Below are 19413 nucleotides of genomic sequence, written 5' to 3' on the forward strand. Positions count from 1 at the left end.
CAGGCAGTGGCGAGGCCAGTGGCAGGCCTTTCCCTGGAATCAAGACCGAGAGCGGTAGTCTTGCTGTGTCTGCTGCCAGAAGGACGGGCACCAGGATCATGGAGCAACAGCTAAGTAATATGGAAAGGAGGAGTTTCAAGGCTGGGAGTTGCAGGGAGAGGAGTGCGGCGGGTGACTCTAAGCAGTAGCCACCCCACCCACTCCCTAAGGTCCAGTCCCTCAATCAGGCACTGAGTGCTTTGATCGAGAGCGCCCCGGAAGTGACAAGCAACCCACATAGGTTTACCTGTTGTGCATGCCCACCACGGGGTTAATACCAGTGTCAGCAGGATGAGGCCCTTAAGTGGTCATTAATTGGTCACATAATTGCAAGCAAGAGAGGGAGAGAGAAAGGAAAAAGAGAAAGAGAGAGGCAGGGTGAGAAAAGAGAGAGAAAGAGAGACAAAGAGAGAAAAAGAGTGGGGGGGGGTTGGGAAAGGGGAAAGAGAGGGAAAGCAGAGGAATAGAGACTGACAGAATAGGAAAGGAAGGAAAGCAAGCAACGAGTTGAGTTTCAGGAGTGCTGTTGGTGAGACAGAAGTTGTACCACTCAGCGCTTGTTTGGGTGATTTATCTAATTTCACTGTGTACAGTATTCTATTACACTCAGTGACTTATTTTAGTTTGTAAGTTATTCCAGCTAGGAATGACCAGTGCTGCATTTGTACGTTATAGTATTTCAACTTGTACATTGGCTTTTCTGGGCAAGGAACCTAACTCTGGCTTTAACAATTGATTCCGATGGGAACCCACGATTCACAAAGTTGTTTCACTTTAAGTCATGATTTTCAGAAAGGCAACCACAACTTAAGTGAGGACTTACTCTGCACACTCATCCCGCCTCCAAGCGCGACAACAGCAAGAGCACAAGATTCTGCCCATGGTTTTCAGGTGCAAGTTTCATAGACTTCTTTCAATTTAACATATTGTAGTCGCTGCACAAAATGCAGTCTTCTCTACGTTGGAGAAACCAAATGATACTTTGTGGAACACTTCCATTCAGTCCACAAGAACCCACTCCAATTCTGACCTCTCTGTCCTCGGTCTGCTACACTGTTGCTCCATGTAAACTAAAGCAACAGCCCCCATCTTTTGATGAGACACTTGACAGCCTTCTGGACTCGATTCCGAATTCAACAATTTCAGATCACGCCCTCATTTTTTTTCCCCCACACAGCAGTTGCTGATAATTCTGCTATTCCCCTTTATACCATCTCTAGACCCATCTTTTGTTTCTTTAATTGTGCCATTAGCATCTACCTTTGCCTTGCACCATTATCCCCTTTGTCCCTTAATCTCTCCTGCCTTCCAGCCCATCACAAACCTTCTCTTTTGTTCTCCACCCCAATCCCCTGACAGACTTTCCCTGCCTTTGTACTTGCTTAAAATCTAACTTTTTCTCGTTCTGATGAAAGGTCACCAGCCTGAGACATTAACCATTTTCCCACCACAGGTGCTCCCTGATCTGCTAAGTATTTCCAGCATTTTCTGTTTTTCTCCCTGTCCAGGCAAAACGGTTGCTTCCAATTCTCCGCGCTCTCATTTTTGTTAACTGTCTCTTCCATGGAACCTTGTCAAATATCTTGTGGCAGTCTGTATAAATAACACCCATGGACACTATCTTTCCTATTAAGTTTGCTACATCCTCAAAATAATTCAACTAGGGTCATTGAACATGATTGATCCTTTACAAATTCATGCTGGCTTTCTGATCAGGTCATATTTGTCCAAACGCTCAGTCATTCTGTCTCAAAAGATTCAAGTAACTTCCCCACAACTGAAATCAGACTAATAGGCCTGTAAGCGCCAGGTTTATCTCTTTTAAACTTCTTAAATAATGGATTAACACTTGCAATTTTCCGACCCAGAGGGCCAATTCCTGAATCAAGAGTTTAGGAAGATCATGGCTAACATATCAACAATTTCCTTACATATTTCTTTTATTACCCCGGGGAAGAAACCACTTGAGCCTTGGAAATTCATTCAACTTTAGTCTTATTAATTTCTCCATTATTGTGAATTTTATATATATATAGATATATTGAATCTAGTCCGTTTATCCCCTTGATTTATTTTTAGTTTTACTCAGATCTCTGGTACTTTCTCTTCATCCTCTACTGGGAAGACTGATGCAAAATAACTATTTTGTTAATCTGCCATTTCCTGATTTCCAATTACAATATCATCTGCGTCAGTCATTAAGGGGCTGACATTACTTTGAGGCACCTGTTTTCCTTCATTCTAATTGGTGAATAAAGAAGATTTTTAAAAAAAACAATCATTTAGGATTGCCAGCTGTGACTAAATGTATTCCTGGAGGTTTCATCACATGGCATGCCCCACGTTCCAGCCAATATTGGCCAACACATCCATCCTTGGGATGTACTGCCTTGCCACACCAAATGGAAAGCAAAGAGACTTATTCCCCAATTGGATGATGCTTGACTGTCAGCCAAACAGCTTCCAACGTGCCCCACACCCCACCCCATTTTCAAAATTTTTACATCTGGTCAAGAGAAATGTTCAAAGAAAATGACAAAACAATCTTTTTTAATTTTTTTTTGCAGGATTGCATAAAAAGGTATCCTGGAGACTCTAGGCCAACCCTGAAAGATTGGCAACCCTACAATAATCCCTCACAAAATCTTGCACCCCAAATTGAAATTTTCTCTAATTGCAGGCACCACAGCAGCTCATCACCAAGCCATTTGCACACCTCTAAGAAATAGAAGATCTCACACGAGAAATGCAAGGACTAAAACGAGAAAATAAAAAAGGTCACAAACGGTGTCTGCCATCACCTGCTCCTGCTGGTTTGTGTTGGTGTCTGCTGGCATTTGTTCTTTAATGGCTGCCATCTCTTGTTGCACAACAGGTTGCTGCTCCTCCTGAGGGGGTTCCTGCTGAACATTTGCCAACTCAGAATCCGTGCCAGATTCCGTAGCCATAGTTGCAATTTATTCTGAAAAAGAGAATTAGATACTAAGTATAAAATGAAAGCCAATTTCAAAAGCTTTAGGAGGGGAAAGACAAACTAATATTTCAAGCACAGAGCAATTGATAGTTTGAATTTGAACACTGCCAGCAGTTTCCAGCATTTATTAAAATCTGCCATAATAAATTACTTGTCACCTACTATGCCAGCAAAATAAAAACACAATGCGTAGTAAACAAAAGTATCACCTTCTCCAGAAAGGAAAAATTAGGTTGTGCCCTGTCATGAATGTTAAATCCAGTACATTGCTAACAATAAATGCATACGTATAGCATTCAATGCAGTATGTTGAATCTCTCAGCAGGGCTGGGTTTGCAAGCTAATTCACAAATAGTAATCTGCTTTCAATTATGAATGTAATGTATATGAAAATTATTTCTCTGGTTGTTCTTTTTTCTACATTTACTGAACCTTATTAGAACCTGTGTTTCTGAAAAACACAAGAGGACATCTGGGATTAATTCAGGTCAGCATCAATTTCGCTGAAACAAGAAACAAACGAATAGCCATAAAATTGTTGGTCACGTGTTTGTAAACTGAAGTTTGATGTACCACTTACAGTGTAATTTTTTTGGGTCGGGGATGAATGGCAATAAGTGGGGTGCCTATGGATCGCAATGAATCAAGCACTGGATTATGAATGAAAGTGGAAGTTAATTACGATGAAGAGCAGAGGGAAAAGCTATTAACTGTACAATTAAACTGCATTTAAGATTAAAAATGCAGAATTTTTAATCTAAACATTCTCAAACGTTTCCAAGCAATCATGCTCCTGAATCCCCTCCTAGCTGTGCACCTTCATCATTGATTTTCATGTACTTATGCTCATTTCTTCCACCATAAAGGAAAGGATGGGCTTTATTGTATACACTTATGACTTTACATTACAAAGCCATTGTAAGTACTAATTTTCAAACACAATATGCTTATGATCAAGGCCATTCTTAAGATGTCAGCTTTGTGGCAGCTATGTCAGCACTTTTTGTTGGTCAACTTTTGCTAGCTTCCCAAGTTAGCTACAGACAATCATAGTACTCATAGAATCACAGAACCTTTATAGTGCAGGAGGTCTTTCAGTCCACCGAGTCTGCACTGGCTCTCTGAAAGAGCATTCCACCTAGACCCATTCCCCTGCCTTATCCCTGTAAGCTGCAGTTCTTTATTCCTGGGATTATTCTTGTGAATCCCCTCTGTCCTCTCTCCAATGCCTTCACATTCTTCCTCAAGTCAGGCACCCAGAACTGGATGCAGTACTCCATTTGAGGCCTAACTAGTGTCATATACAAATTCAACATGACCTCCTTACTCTTGTACTCAATGCCCCTATTAATAAAGCCTAAGATACTATATACTTTATTAACTGCTCTGTCAACATGCTTTGCCACCTTCAATGACCAATGTACATGTACACAGAGGTCCCCAAGTTCCTGCACCTCCTTTAGAGTCTCTCTCTTCACTTTATACTGTCCAATCTTATTCTTCCTGCCAAATGGATCACCACACAGTTGTCTGTGAGAACTTCATCTTCCATTTGTCCGCCCAATTCACCAACATGTTTATGTCCTTTTGAAGTTCAAGACTATCCTCATCACAGTTGACAATATTTCCAATCTTCGTATCATCTGCAAAATTTTGACATGGCAGGCCAAGTGACGGGGAACAAGGCACATCCTTTTAATGACCCTTGAGAGGAATTTGTTTTAGTTTTACTTTTTGTTCCTTTCCATAGCAAAATTACAACGTATGAACATACAAATTAGAACAATTGTTTTGACGGCGAACCCTTCAATCAAGGCTTGAACATTAATTTGGAGCAAAACTTTGTACTGCATTGAAATTTTTTTTTAAATTTCAAAACAATATCAATGGGCTGGCCAGGTGGGCAAAAAAGTGGCAAATGGAATTCAATCTGAAGAAATATGTGGTAATGCATTTGCAGAGGGCAAAGGATGATTCTACAAAGTGCAGAAGGACATTGGTATGCCTGTCTACAAATCCTGGAAAGTAGCAGGCCAGGTAGATAGAGTGGTCAGAAGGCATACGAGATACTTTCCTTCATTGGCTGAAGCCTAGAGAGCAGGGAGGTAATGCTAGAATTATACAGAACATTAGTTAGGTAACCATTATGTTCCTTCAACATAGATGAAGCAATGATATAAATTGTAAGTATGCTAATACTCAATTACACACTCCTGCTCTACCTGGCCTCACAAAAGATAAAGAAAATGTCTGGAACCCTTTTGTAGAGCAGCCAATAGTGGTCCTTCTAGGTGCAGCACACAATCCAGCCACTTGTCTTCAAAATTGAAACTGTGGTCCAAAACCAGTGCAAGAGTCTGCTTTGCACGTTTTGACAGCCTCCCACCCAAAAGAGATGGTTATGAAATCCACCCACATATTGTTTTGTCTTGCGTTTGGGGTCTAGATGAGGTTTCTCTAAGATTTGCCTGTTACCCTAAGAATGCTACCCTAGACGGCATTCGTAAAAATCATTCTTGTTTATTTACAGGTCAATGTACATCTCTTTACTATACACGAGGTGTACTTCTGCTTCTCAATCTCTTAGTCATATGGCATTGCACTATAGTATTATCAATAGTTATATCAGTATAACGTGCTCCTGATGTTACCCTTTACTCTACATCTCCCCCCTAGTCTTTATCCCAAATATGTACATCCCCACAAAGTCTCAGACTTCACAGGGTTAGTCTCTGTGGTGTCTTGAGCAATCTCCCTGATCTGGTCTTGATTTCATCAAGGTTAAGGAGGAAGTGCACTCTCTCGTCATTCAATAGGAGTGCCTTCCACCTGGAGCTTGTAGAGCTTCTATTTATTTCTGGTTCCTCGTCTCCATCCAGATCTAAATAGTATGTCCAAGGTTCCACTGGTTTCCTTCCCAGTGATATCAAGGCTGTTTGGTTTCTTCTGATATTTACTAGGTCTGTCTTAATTCTGTAAGATCTCGGCTATGGAGTTCTTTCTATTTCAATGCCTTCTTTCTGTTGATCCAGTATCCACACTCTCCCCCTGGGCTGTAGCACTTTCAAGTCTCACGCTCTGTGCCTGAGGTTGAAATTGTGAGCTTGATTGACTCTTTTTTGCTCATGCTTCCTAACTCTCTCATGATCATTTGAGTTAATGTTAGGTTGTAGTGTTTGTTGTAGAGCTGGAAGGTGTGTTCACAGCCATCTTCCTATCAATAGGTCTGATGGTAAGAGCCAGTTTTTTTAGCAAAATTTCATGTTAAAAAAAGGCTAAGTTAATATCTTTGTTCTTTTTCATCAGTTGCTTGATTGTTCAACTCCTCTTTCTGCTTCTCTGTTTGACTGAGGATATCTAGGTGCTGCGCTAATTTGTAGAACAGCTCATTAGCAAATGGAGGTCCGTTGTCTGACACCAAAACATCTGGGATACCACGTGTTGAGAAGATTCTTTTTAGTGATGTAATGGCAGCTTCTGCTATGGTTTTGTGCAGTCTACTCAATTCAAACCATCTGGAGTAGTAGTCACTGACGATGATGAAAGCTTTGCCTTTTAACTGAAATAAATCCATTCCTGGTCACTGCCATGGCCTCAAAGGAAATGTGGAGGGTGCCCATGGTTAACTCTGCTATTGGCTATTCACTGCGCAAGTAAGGCAATTTGTGATTAAATCGTCAATGGAGTGATTGATGCCTGGCCACCAGACTGACTGTTGGATCTTGCTCCGTATTCGCTACTTGCGAGTGACTTCGATGGGTTTTCTGGAGAATGTCGAGTCAAGACGAAGTGCTTTAGTTTTTAAACAATAGACTAGTTATCCCTAAGAAATCATCAATTATTGTGAGATGTCTTCTCTGTTTGAAGTATTGGTGACGTACTGGGTTGTTTGGAGTACAATCTGGCCATCCATTATGGCAATACTCTTATTTTGATGCACTCATCATCCTGCTATTGTATGCTTCTTTCTCAATGGTTGCATATGTCTTCTCTGTGCCTGTGAGAGATCTCGAGGCCTAATAAACTGGTCTTCTTTGTCCATCTTTTTGAACTTGAAGCATCACTGCTCCCAAGCCTGTAGACGATGCGTCCACTGCTACATTTGTTGGCAACTCTAGATAATAGTGCTCTAGAATTTCTGGTGAAATTAGGAGGTTTTTGATCTTGTCAAAAGCATTTTGCAGGTCTATATTCCAGAACCACTGCTGATCTTGTCTCGGAAGCTGTTTTTAGGCTCTGGGAGCTCTCAAACAGCCTTAGTTTTCTGCAGGTTGTCCATAATTTCTGAAGTCTGTACAATGTGCCCTAAGAATTTTATTAAAGGCTTTGCAAATTCACATGTGTTATTCAATGTCAAACTTGCTTCTTGTACAGTGGAAAGGACTCTCACTCGACATTCATGTTCTTCCCTAGATGCACAAGAATGTCATCCTTGTGGCATGTTATTTTTTTTCTTGCCTTCCAGGGTCCAAGACATCATTCTTTGGAATATCTCAGATGCAGAAGCAATTCTGAATGGTAACTTATTAAAACAATAGTGACCAAGTGGGGTGATAAAAATAGTTTTACAATTTGGATTCCAGAGTTAACTGCCAAGAGCCGCTGTTAGCATCTAATTTTGTGAAGAGGTTGCTTTCTGCTGATTTGGCAAGAGTTTCATCTGATGCCAACAAATGAATCTTGCACTTCACTTACTTGTTTAATTGAGTCAAGTCCACACAGATTCTAATTGAACCATTAGGCTTTGGTACTGTAGCCATTCCAGAACACCACTTCATCAGTCTGGTTACTGGAGAGATGCCCCTTTGTTGTAACGTGTTCAGTCTTGCTCTTGATGTTGTCAATAAGTGAGGGACTTTCCTCATTGTGACAAGACATATAGGCTCAGCATCTGCCCTTAGGGTTATGTGATAGTCTCTTTTCAGTTTTCCTGAGCCTGAAAATAGGAATGGAAATTCATTCCCAAATACCTCACTAGGCTGCTTGTCAGCAATTGCATCAACTCCTTGTAAATGGGCCTTTAGCTGCAAACATGCTTTTCTGGTTCTTTATCACATACCAGCGTTCCACAATTTCTTTATCCTTACATCTTAATCTTGCCAAGTATTGGCCTATTAGTGTTGTCCCTCCTGGACCTTTCACCTGGACGGAGGATGACTGTAATGTGATATTTTTAAGCCATTTTACTTCATCAGATAATACTGAAACACCTGTGCCAGTATCTAGCTTGAATTCTGTGGGGGGGCTGGTGACTATCAACTTCTAATTTAATGCTTCAGCAGTTATTTTTTGTTTTGTTAACTTCCTCTAAGAAGGTTATTCGTTTTTTGTGTGGCTCTTCCACTTCTTGGTTTTACTTGGTTCTGTTGTTATTTATTTCTTCCTATGAGTTATAGGAACTTTGGATCTGCAGACTATTTTAAAATGTCCTAACTTCCCATAGTTGTGGCACTCAGCTCCGCCTACTGGACATTCTTCCCACTTCTGCAGGGTTTTCCCATCGTACCGAGAGCTTCTCAAGATGGCAGTTGGCACACTTTTTAATGATTTCGCAGACTTCGGCTTTGCTTGCTTTTTTTTTGTCTGACATAATGAATGGCTTCACTCATTTTTTCCAAGGGACATCAATTTTCCCCCGAAACAACTACTCTGCCTTGCTTCCTAAGCTCAGTCTGTTGTGCTATATGTACTGCATTTGCAAGAGTGAAATCTTCCTTCATTTGCAATAAATCTTCCTACATTTGCAATATCTGATAGGATTTCATCTAAGAACCCAACCACTAGAAGATTAAATGTTAATTCATCCCTAAGGATCCCATAGTCACAATTCTCCAAGAGTCTATACAAGTCTTTTATAAACGAGTCTATGGGTTCACCAAGTTTTTTGTCTCCTCTTATTAAATTTCACTCGCTCAACCATCAATTTTTTTCGCACACTGAAGTACAAATTGAATGCCTGGAGGACTTCCTCACATGAGCTCAAAACCTCATCGATCGTCTGCTATGGCCACTACTGTGTAAAATACTGACCTGATCGTTCTGGTCCTTCTGATGCAAACCTGATGTTGTTCTGTATCTGGAGAATCTCTTCTTCCAATTGTCCCAGTGTTGTGCCTATTGTGAACCTTCAGTGCTTCAGAATGGTGCTGGGAGTGGCAATGTAGGCTCAATGCTTACCCTAAGCTCCAGATCTGTTGCTGCTTCAGTAGTTTGGCTTGTAGATTGTGATCTGTACTTGATGCTGTCTGGACTCTGGGTCCAGGCATCTGCTGCATTTGCAGGATCCATGATGTTCCATTCTCAGTTGAGTCTTTAAATTTGCAGTCTTCTCAAAGTTTTTTTTCTGGGTCTTTACCCTCTGTCCGATGCCACCATATATGTTTGTGTGTATATATATATATATATGTGTGTGTGTGTATGTATTATATATATAGTATATAATATATATCATATAATATGAGTATATAACATGTGTGTGTGTATATATATATATATATATATACACACACACATATATATATATATACACACACACACACACACACACACACAGACGCCCACAATTATTAATACCTTAATATTAATGAATAGTACCTGCAACAATTTCCTAATATTGCAAGTGATAACTCATTCAAGGGACAGTAAAATATTGTAATGGAGATCCACAGATTTCTGCAGAAGAATATTTGGTACAGACGCATAGCTTCTCTCATCTGCACTCATTTTTGTGATTTTTTTTTGTACCCAGAAAAGAAGGAATGGATAGCCTTAGTTGCGGGCCAACATCGGTGGTGGGCAAGTTATTGAAATAAATTCTTAAAGATGGTATAAATTATCATTTAGAAAGACACAGATCATCAAGGACAGTCAGCATGGATGTGCTATGGAAAGGTCATGTCTGCCTAACATGATTTAATTTTTTGAGGAGTTAAGAAACAGGATCATTGAGGGAAGTGTGTTTGATGTAGTCTATGTGAATTTTAGCAAGGCTTTTGACAAGGTCCCATATGGCAGGCTGATTGCTAAATTAATTGCTCTTAGGATCAAAGAGAATGTTGGATCCATTATTGGTTCATTAGCAGGAAGCAAAGGATAATGGTTGACAGGTGCTTTCATCACTGGAAGGCTGTTTCCAATGGGGCCCCACAGAGCTCAGTTCTGGGACACTTGCTGTTGGTGGCACATGTCAATGATTTAGAATTAAATGTAGGAGGCATGGTTAAGAAGTTTGCAGATGATACAAAAATTTCCTGTGTGGTTGATAGTCAGAAAGAAAATGATAGACTGCAGGAAGATATCAGTGAACTGGTCAGATGGCCAGAAAAGTGGCAAGTGGAATTGAATTCAGAAAAATGAGAGGTAGTGCATTTAGGGAGGTCAAGCAAGGCAAGGGAAATCATAATAATAAATGGAAAGATTCTGAAAAGTGTAGAGGAACAGGGGACCTTGGAGTGTATGTCTACAGATCTCTGAAGGCAGCAGGACAGATAGAAAAGGTGGTCAAGAAGGAATTTGGGATACTTTCCTTTATTGGCCTAGGCCTAGAGTATAAGAACCACAGAGGATATGCTGGAACTGTGTCAAACACTAGTTGGGCCACAGTTCTGCACATCACAGGAAGGAGATGATCACACTAGAGGGCACAGAAGGGATTTGAAAAGACGTGTTGCCAGGAATGCAGAATTTTAGCTATGGGGAAAGGTTGGATTGGCTGTGTTTGTTTTCTTTAGAAGAGAGGAGGTTGAGTGAAGATCTAATTGAAAGTGTAAAATTATATATGGCCTAGGTAGATTGGATAGGAAGGATCTATTTTCATTAGCAGAGTCAATAACCAGAGGCACAGATTTAAAGTAAGTGGTGAAAAGATTAGTTGAGTTGATGAGAATTTTTTTCACCCAGAGGGTTTCTTGTGGTTGGGGGCTGGAACTCACTGCCTGAAAGTGTGGCAAAAGCAGAAGCCTTCACCTCATCATATTTAAATATACTTGGGTGTGTACCTGAAGTACTGTAACCTACAGAGCTACGGAATAACAGTTGGAAAGCAGGTAATTATTTTTTGTCAAGCAGGGTCACAATGGGCCAAATGGCCCCTTCTGTGCCATAAATTATTTTATGTTTCTTTGTTTAAGAAATTGTGCTTGGTGTAATTTTAGCTACAATTATAAATGCAATATATGTTGCACCATCCTTAAGCAAAATCCTTCAGACTATCTTAATTTAAATCTCCCTGACTGCACATGCTGACCTTTGGGTAAGAGGGTAGAGATTTATTCGCCACGGTTAACTTGTGCTGAGTGGGTTGGTCTGACAGAACAATACTAATTGACATATAAAAAGAAAATTATTAGAAATACTCAGCAGGTCTGACAGCATCCGTGGAGAGAGAAACAAAGTTAATATTTCAGGTCGATGATCCTTCATCAGAATGCTGACCTATTGAGTACTTCCAGCATTTTCTATTTTCATTTACAATTTCCAGCATCACCAGTATTTTGCTTTTGTACCATTAATTGACACCCTAGGGATGATCTGAATTTAAAACCAAAATGTCACACTGTTGCAAAAGGAGTATCCCTTTTCAAGTTCAGGTCACATAGAAAAGTTTCAACATCTGATAACAGAATGATTGATGATGACACTGGGTGCAAAAATAGCTTCTTCGCTCGCATGCATCATTGCCTAGTTGGCATGTCTCCTGGTGTACCAATCCTGGCCCCTACCTTGCTCCCTTTTGTAAAGTTGGCTAGAAACTTAAGCCTACAATTGGTTTCTGTATCCAGATCATTTATGCAGACAGCAAGGATCAAAGCCCTGGTCCCTGCAGTAATATACTTTGCATTGCCAACAATTTGACACTATGCCTCTCGCCAGTACTCCCTGTTCCATATTTAATAGCCAGGCTCACTTCTAATTGCACATTCTTCCTTGGATTCCTATCGATTTTAATTAGCAGGCTTGTGTGTGGTGACCTATCAAAGACCTTATCATTAATTTAGGTTCAAGAAAATAGGTTTGGGAAATCCATTTTGTATTTCTAACATCCTCAAATAAATTTCAAAGGGGTTTCTGAAGCAGGACATTTCCTTCCTAAAACAGAAGCTAGCTTTTACGGTTACTTTAGATGTATTCCCCAATCAGGTCCTTACTTTAAGTTTTCAATATTGTAGTCAATATCTCAAAGCTCACTAGTTAATTTGGTTTTTAAATACAGCCACCATATTTGCTTGGTTCTAATCTTGCAGAATCTCTCCGGTACACAAATTAAATTTTCATTAGAGTAGCCAGTGCCCAAAGTATCCTCTCCTCTCCCTCAGAATCCCAGGATACACATCATCTGGCTCAGCAAACATCCAGCTCTGCCAGAAAGGAGTTTGGAAACTTGCTTTGCTTTGCAGTAACAGGATTTAAAAAAAAAAAATCCTTCCATGAGATGTGGGCATCGCTGGTAAACTTAGCATTTGTTGCCCATTTCTAATTGCCCTTGAACTGAGATGACTTACACCATTGCAGAGGGCAGTTAAAAATCAACCACATTGCTGTGTAGGCCAGACCCTGTAGGGACAGAAGATATCCTTCCCTAAAGGGCATTAGTGAACCAAATGGGTTTTTATGACAATCAATGATAGTTTCACGGTCACCATTACTGAGACTAGCTTTCTATTCCAGCTACCGTGAGGAGATTTGAACCCATGTTCCCTGGGTCTCTGGATTACTAGTCCAGCAACATGACCTCTCCCCTGAAGTAACAGAGTCCAATCTTTGTTGGGTTGCGCCTCAGGCCAATGCCTGTAGGTGCTTGTTTGCAAGGCACCACCCCATTCCACACCAGAATCGACCAATTTCTCACTTAAATATCAAAACATGTTTCACATGTTCGTGCCTCACATTTAAATTTAGTAACAATACAAAAGGTGGACTTGGACTGGATGAGGCAGATGATGGTTTTCTTCCACCTATTCCAGAGATAGCATCACCCTTAAAACTATTTTGCACACTTTCCCTTATCTTCATGCTATTAATCCTAATGCTTTTGAATATGCATAGTGCTTAAATTATACTAATATTGATTTATTGCACATTTTTCATTCAGTGAGCAACGATTTGAAAACAGAATAGGGATGTCACCTTGGTGGCAAAATGGCATCAGACTAAATACAGTTGATAAACTGTGTTTCAGATAAGATGGCAACTGAGGCACCTGCTCTCTCCCTCTCTCTGTCTCCAGTGGATGTGAATGATTACATGACACTATGTCGAATACGAGCAGGGGAGCTTTCCCCAGTGTCCTGACCAATATTTATCCACCAATCAACATCACTGAAACACATTATCTGGTCATTATCACATTTCTGTTTGTTGGAACTTGCTTGTGCAAACTGGCTGCCACATTCCTACATTACAACAGTGACTACACTTTTACAGTATTTTATTGCCTGTAAAGAGCTTTGGCACGTCCTTAAACAAGAGCAAATTTTTCTTTCTTTTATAACCATTATGCTGTCTTTTTATTAATAGACTGAAACAATAGTTTTCATCATTATGCTAACTAGGTCTGCTTCAATTTCATTTCACGTTGGGTCATGCAGCTGGTATTAACATGGTAGCTGGTAGGTGTAAAATTTTATACACTGGCAGATTGTTTTCAACTCACTGCTGCCTCCAAGAATCTTCCACTCTGGTGCTGAGAAAGTGAAGCTTGCTTATTTTTCTCCTGTACATCAACACTTACTAAAGCCTGTTAAAACAGTTCACGAGAGCTCATCAACGTCAGATTCACAGCTGTTTAAGGTATTTTCAAACTGCAGAGTTTCACATTCTAATGGGTATCTGTTGGATCAGTATCTATAGGCATTCATATGGTTTCCAATATGATTTTCTTTTGAAAGGACCCCAGGGGGCAATGAGAGAAAGCCAAACAGTTCAGTGATAAGATCCACTCAGAAATTGATACCTTTGTGGTGACCTATCAATAATAGCAAGCAATGATTCAAGTGAACATCTATCCAACCAGTTAACAGCACTCAGCATGGATTCCGAAAAGAAAGATGCTGCCTGACCAACATTTAAAGTGATAACCCAAGTGAGCTGAAATGGTGTAACTTGATTTACAAAAGTTTGTTTTTACAAATTTAAGGGAATATATAAGAAGCTGTATGGTTGGGAGCAAAGAGCACTCATTAGAGATATCTCAAGGCTCGTTGTTGGAACTATTACTGTTGCTAATCTACACAAACGACCTGGCTTGGCCTAAATAGCCAAGTGGTTATGGTACTGGGCTTGTAACCCTAAGATCAAGAGTTCAAATCTCACAATGGCAAACTATGAAACAATGTAATTTCATCTGAACAGATGGAAACGTGTTTGTACTCGAAAGAGTTACACTACTTTAGCTTGGCTTAAATAGCCAAGTGGTTATGGTACTGGGTTTGTAACCCCAAGATCAAGAGTTCAAATCTCACAATGGCAAACTATGAAACAATGTAACTTCATCTGAAACCGATGGAAACAGGTTTACTCAAAAGAGTATCAAGAGTTCAAATCTCACAATGGTAAACTATGAAACAATGTAACTTCATCTGAAACAGATGGAAACGTGTTTGTACTCGAAAGAGTTACACAAACGACCTGGATTCGGAATCTCAATGCAGAGATCAAGTTTGCAGATGACATATAAGCTGAGGAAGCAGTGGAAAAATTACAGAATGAATCTGACAAACTAATTGAGTGGCCAGCACAATAACAAATGACACAATGCAGACAAATGTAAAGTTCAACAATATGGAAGGGAAAATAGATGACACTCATACTGTGTGAATGGTAGTAGTAGTTAAAAATGAAGCTGAACAAGACCTTAACTGAATGGTAAAAATATCCTACTAAGGCAGAATTGCAGTCAACAATCCTAACTGGATTGAACTATTTTGCCAAAATATTGTTAAGTGAGGGACAGGAGGTTATGATCTATTCAGACCACATTTTGACCACTGCATCCAGTTCTGCACACCAATGAACAAGACATTCAAGGACAAGAGACACTGAAGCAAAGAGTCACAAGGTTGATATCCAGTGTTATGGTCTAAGTTATGATGGAAGACTGTTTCAACTTGGAATCTTCAGCCTACAATGGGAGCACCCAAGAGATGATTTTGCAGAGATGTCCAAGCAGTCTACAAGTTCTATCTACCAGAAGTAAAAGTAGTTTTTCAGAGCAAGCTTGAAGGCAGACCCCACAGTGACCAGACTTCTGGCAGTGATATTAACCCAGCAGGCACATGGGAATAGTTGAAATCCATCCTCCAATAAACAACTGCAGAAGTGGCTGTCTTCAACAAAAGATTGTTTTGATGAATGTGAAGTAGAAATCCAAAAGCTTCTTCAAAAGAAACACTTCTGCCATAATAGATTGCTTGCATGCCCAATGACCAGACTATAAAAGCTGCATATAGGGAAGCCTGCAGCAAATCCAACCTCCACATCATCCAAAACAACTGGCGGACAGCTCTCACTGAGAGGATACAAATGTTTGCAGATATGGAAGATATGAGATCCTTCAACAAAGTCTTGAAATGTGGACCTTCCTACTGGGTGCAGGCACCACTAAAATCTTTTGGTGGCACCACCCTGCTCACAGATAGAGTCCATCATGCACCGATAGTTAGAATACTTCGAGTGCCATTTTGGTGACCAGCAGATGGAGCAAGTGATGCCCATTTCAAAGATCTCCCAGAGGGAAATGGAGTCTGAGCTGGATACATCTCCAACCCAGGAAGAGGACAAGACCACTGTAGCAAAATTAATGTCACACAAAGCCACTGGAATAAACGAGATTCCAGCAGAGATCTATAAATAAGGAAGAGATGTGGCCCTTGATAGGCTTGCAGATCTCTTTACAGCATGCTGTGAGAAAAGGGACAATACCTCAGGACATTTGAGATGCAGTGATCGGCTTCCTCTTAAAAGAGAACAACGGGGAGATGTCAAACTACAGAGGCATCACCTTATCTCCATTGCAGGCAAAACTTTGGCCAGAGTGCTTCTAAATAGAAAACAAAAACAGAATTACCTGGAAAAACTCAGCAGGTCTGGCAGCATCGGCGGAGAAAAGAGTTGACGTTTCGAGTCCTCATGACCCTTCGACAGAACTTGCGTTCGAGTCCAAGAAAGAGTTGAAATATAAGCTGGTTTAAGGTGTGTGTGTGGGGGGCGGAGAGATAGAGAGACAAAGAGGTGGAGGGGGGGTGGTGTGGTTGTAGGGACAAACAAGCAGTGATAGAAGATCATCAAAAGATGTCAACGACAATAGTACAATAGAACACATAGGTGTAAAATTAAAGTTGGTGATATTATCTAAACGAATGTGCTAATTAAGAATGGATGGTAGGGCACTCAAAGTATAGCTCTAGTGGGGTTTTTTTTATTATATAATGGAAATAGGTGGGAAAAGGAAAATCTTTATAATTTATTGGAAAAAAAAGGAAGGGGGAAACAGAAAGGGGGTGGGGATGGGGGAGGGAGCTCACGACCTAAAGTTGTTGAATTCAATATTCAGTCCGGAAGGCTGTAAAGTCCCTAGTCGGAAGATGAGGTGCTGTTCCTCCAGTTTGCGTTGGGCTTCACTGGAACAATGCAGCAAGCCAAGGACAGACATGTGGGCAAGAGAGCAGGGTGGAGTGTTGAAATGGCAAGCGACAGGGAGGTTTGGGTCATTCTTGCGGACAGACCGCAGGTGTTCTGCAAAGCGGTCGCCCAGTTTACGTTTGGTCTCTCCAATGTAGAGGAGACCACATTGGGAGCAACGAATGCAGTAGACTAAGTTGGGGGAAATGCAAGTGAAATGCTGCTTCACTTGAAAGGAGTGTTTGGGTCCTTGGACGGTGAGGAGAGAGGAAGTGAAGGGGCAGGTGTTGCATCTTTTGCGTGGGCATGGGGTGGTGCCATAGGAGGGGGTTGAGGAGTAGGGGGTGATGGAGGAGTGGACCAGGGTGTCCCGGAGGGAGCGATCTTCTAAATAGATTTGTTCTGACAATAGTTACAGAGAGCCTCACATAGTTGGTACAGATTCAGATCCAACTACAGACTTGAACTGTGGAGTTTCAAACTAGTATACAGTAACTTTAGGGCTAACATAAGGAAAAATTCTCTCAAAAATAATGATCAACATGTAGAATAAATTTTCACTCAGAACTGTGGACACAAAAAATCCTGGAATCATTAAAAGAAACAACGGCTGGAACTCTACATATGTAACCCTAACCCCCAGCCCTAACCCAGGGAATAGCCTGGCAGATGGGGTGGCGAAAAAAATTCTGCGGAATAGCACACCTCTGCTGGAATTTTACCAGTACTGAGGAAAGTTACTTACAGGCCTCTTCCCACTGCTGCTTGTATTTTACCAGCAGCATGCAGCAAGTCCACTGGCTGCAGCCTTGGGGATGGGGCTGGGTCCCTTCTGTTTGGGCACCCTGTGCCCAATGAAGGCTCGCCCGTCACAACATAAGACCATAAGACATAGGAGCAGAAATTAGGCCATTCGGCCCATCGAGTCGGCTCCACTATTCAATCATGGCTGATAGGTTTCTCAACCGCATTCTCCCGCCTTCTCCCCGTAACCTTTGATTCTCTTACCAATCAAGAACCTATCTATCTCAGTCTTAAATACACTCAAAACAGTAATTGCTGCCCCTGCTTTTTCCCCCCACCACTAAGCCCACCAGATCACACCCCACCCCCCCAACACCCACACCAGGGCCTACTTGACTGACCTCTGCAAAGCCACCTTGACTTAGTTCAATGTCCAGCCTCATCCATGGCTCTCAGGGAACTGGCTGCAATTCAGGAGCAGCCACCATTTCTGGTAGCTCTGCTGGGTCTAGAGGGTTTCTGGCTCTGAATGATCGGTAGCTTAGGGAGGCGGGCCATCCTCCTGGGTGGGGCCAGAAGCCACAACACTAAAAAATTAATGGTCTGTTGACTGACTTATCAGATGGGGGAACAAGGACTCCACTTCCACAAAAAATTCCAGCCAATTGGTTGATTCAACAGGGGTAGGCTAGAATCTTTCTGGGAGAATGAATTAAGATGGGCCGAATGGATTTCCTCATCTTTAAATTATTACTTTGTGGACTTGGTTAATGAAGGATACTTGTATCCAAAGTTCCCTCTAATTTCCCTATGCTGTGTGTGATCTATTTGTTGTAATGCATAGTTCCTTTATGATTGCTGCATGGCTGCACATGCGCTCATCTTAAAGGCATCATTTCTTATGCATGGCCTATTCATCTCCTGCATGGTAAGGTCAGGACCTCTACTCAGCCGCACACAAGTGCACCTTAGAGAGAGTTGCTTGGGTCTCCTTTGCTCCTTCTGTAACTTTGATCCCAACCTGTATGATGTAACCCACAACATTTGATTTCACCATACCACTGCTGAGCATGGGGAGCAGTAACTGAATGAACAAGGATGAGTTAGACCAATCGCGACAATAAAGCCAACAGAGACGGCAAAGTCAGTCTTGCAAAATGCACCAGTCCTTATTCCTGGAAATCTATCCAGTACACAATGTACTCCCTTCAACAAAACACCACTTGAAACACTTTTGTCATAATGCTACAATCAGCATTAATCCTAACCCCAACCCAACCTCAGCTTTCACTTGGGAAGATGTTATCCCAAAGGCAGATTTAATTAGGAGCACCAGCAGGAGCAAGGTCAGTGGAGTGGCAAAAGGACCATGTAGCCCTACACGGCAAGAAACACGAAAGAAGGTGAAAAGGTTAAACTTGCCCACGCCGTTAATGGAGACATCACTGGTCTGGGAACAGGTGGTGCTAAAGCTATATGAACCAAGAATGAAGGGGATACATACATTTTTTCTTAACCTCAAGATCCAATGGAAGCCTGATAAGAAAATAAAAAACACAAATGCGGCCCCTAGTTCCCTCTGACCTGCTGTAGCAAGCACGTAAAAACAGCACGTCAGGTTTGACAGGGCGGTTCTCTTGTAGTGTTAGCTTGGTTCATTTAGTAATACTCTTGTTACTGATTCAGAAGGTTGTGGGTTCAAGCCTCACTCCAGGAATTCAGTACATAAATCTAGGCTATACTGAGGGAATGCAGCATTAACAGAAGCAAAGGCTTGGCTTTTGCAGTGTGCAGCAAGATGACAGGGACCTTGAAGAAAGTTGCTCACAGAAGATCAAGCAATCTCTGTGGATTTCACCTTTCCCAATGTTAATTTCATTCTGGCATCAGCACAAGATCTTCAGCATCCAGAAACAGTGATGTAATTAAGCAACTAATCACACTGAAGAATCCTCAGTCAGCAAACCAGGAAATTAAAAACCGCTGATTACCTTTCACTTATGAATAATTTTTCCAGGCAAAAAAATAAAGATTCATAC

General features: G+C 41.2%; 1 protein-coding gene across 12 annotated transcripts in view; it reads right to left on the reverse strand.

Annotated features, from left to right (window-relative positions):
* LOC121286861 (band 4.1-like protein 1) overlaps positions 1-19413 on the reverse strand; it is a 278934-nt gene that overhangs the window by 119893 nt on the left and 139628 nt on the right. For all 12 annotated transcript variants that reach the window (XM_041204025.1, XM_041204027.1, XM_041204020.1 and 9 more), the window contains one exon: positions 2841-3001. In XM_041204025.1, the coding sequence (XP_041059959.1) occupies positions 2841-2987 (147 nt within the window). In that variant the 5' untranslated portion in view covers positions 2988-3001. The remainder of the gene's footprint in view (positions 1-2840; positions 3002-19413) is intronic.

The sequence above is a fragment of the Carcharodon carcharias genome, chromosome 14 (genome assembly GCF_017639515.1).
Source record: "Carcharodon carcharias isolate sCarCar2 chromosome 14, sCarCar2.pri, whole genome shotgun sequence".
Taxonomy (NCBI): Eukaryota; Metazoa; Chordata; class Chondrichthyes; order Lamniformes; family Lamnidae; genus Carcharodon; species Carcharodon carcharias.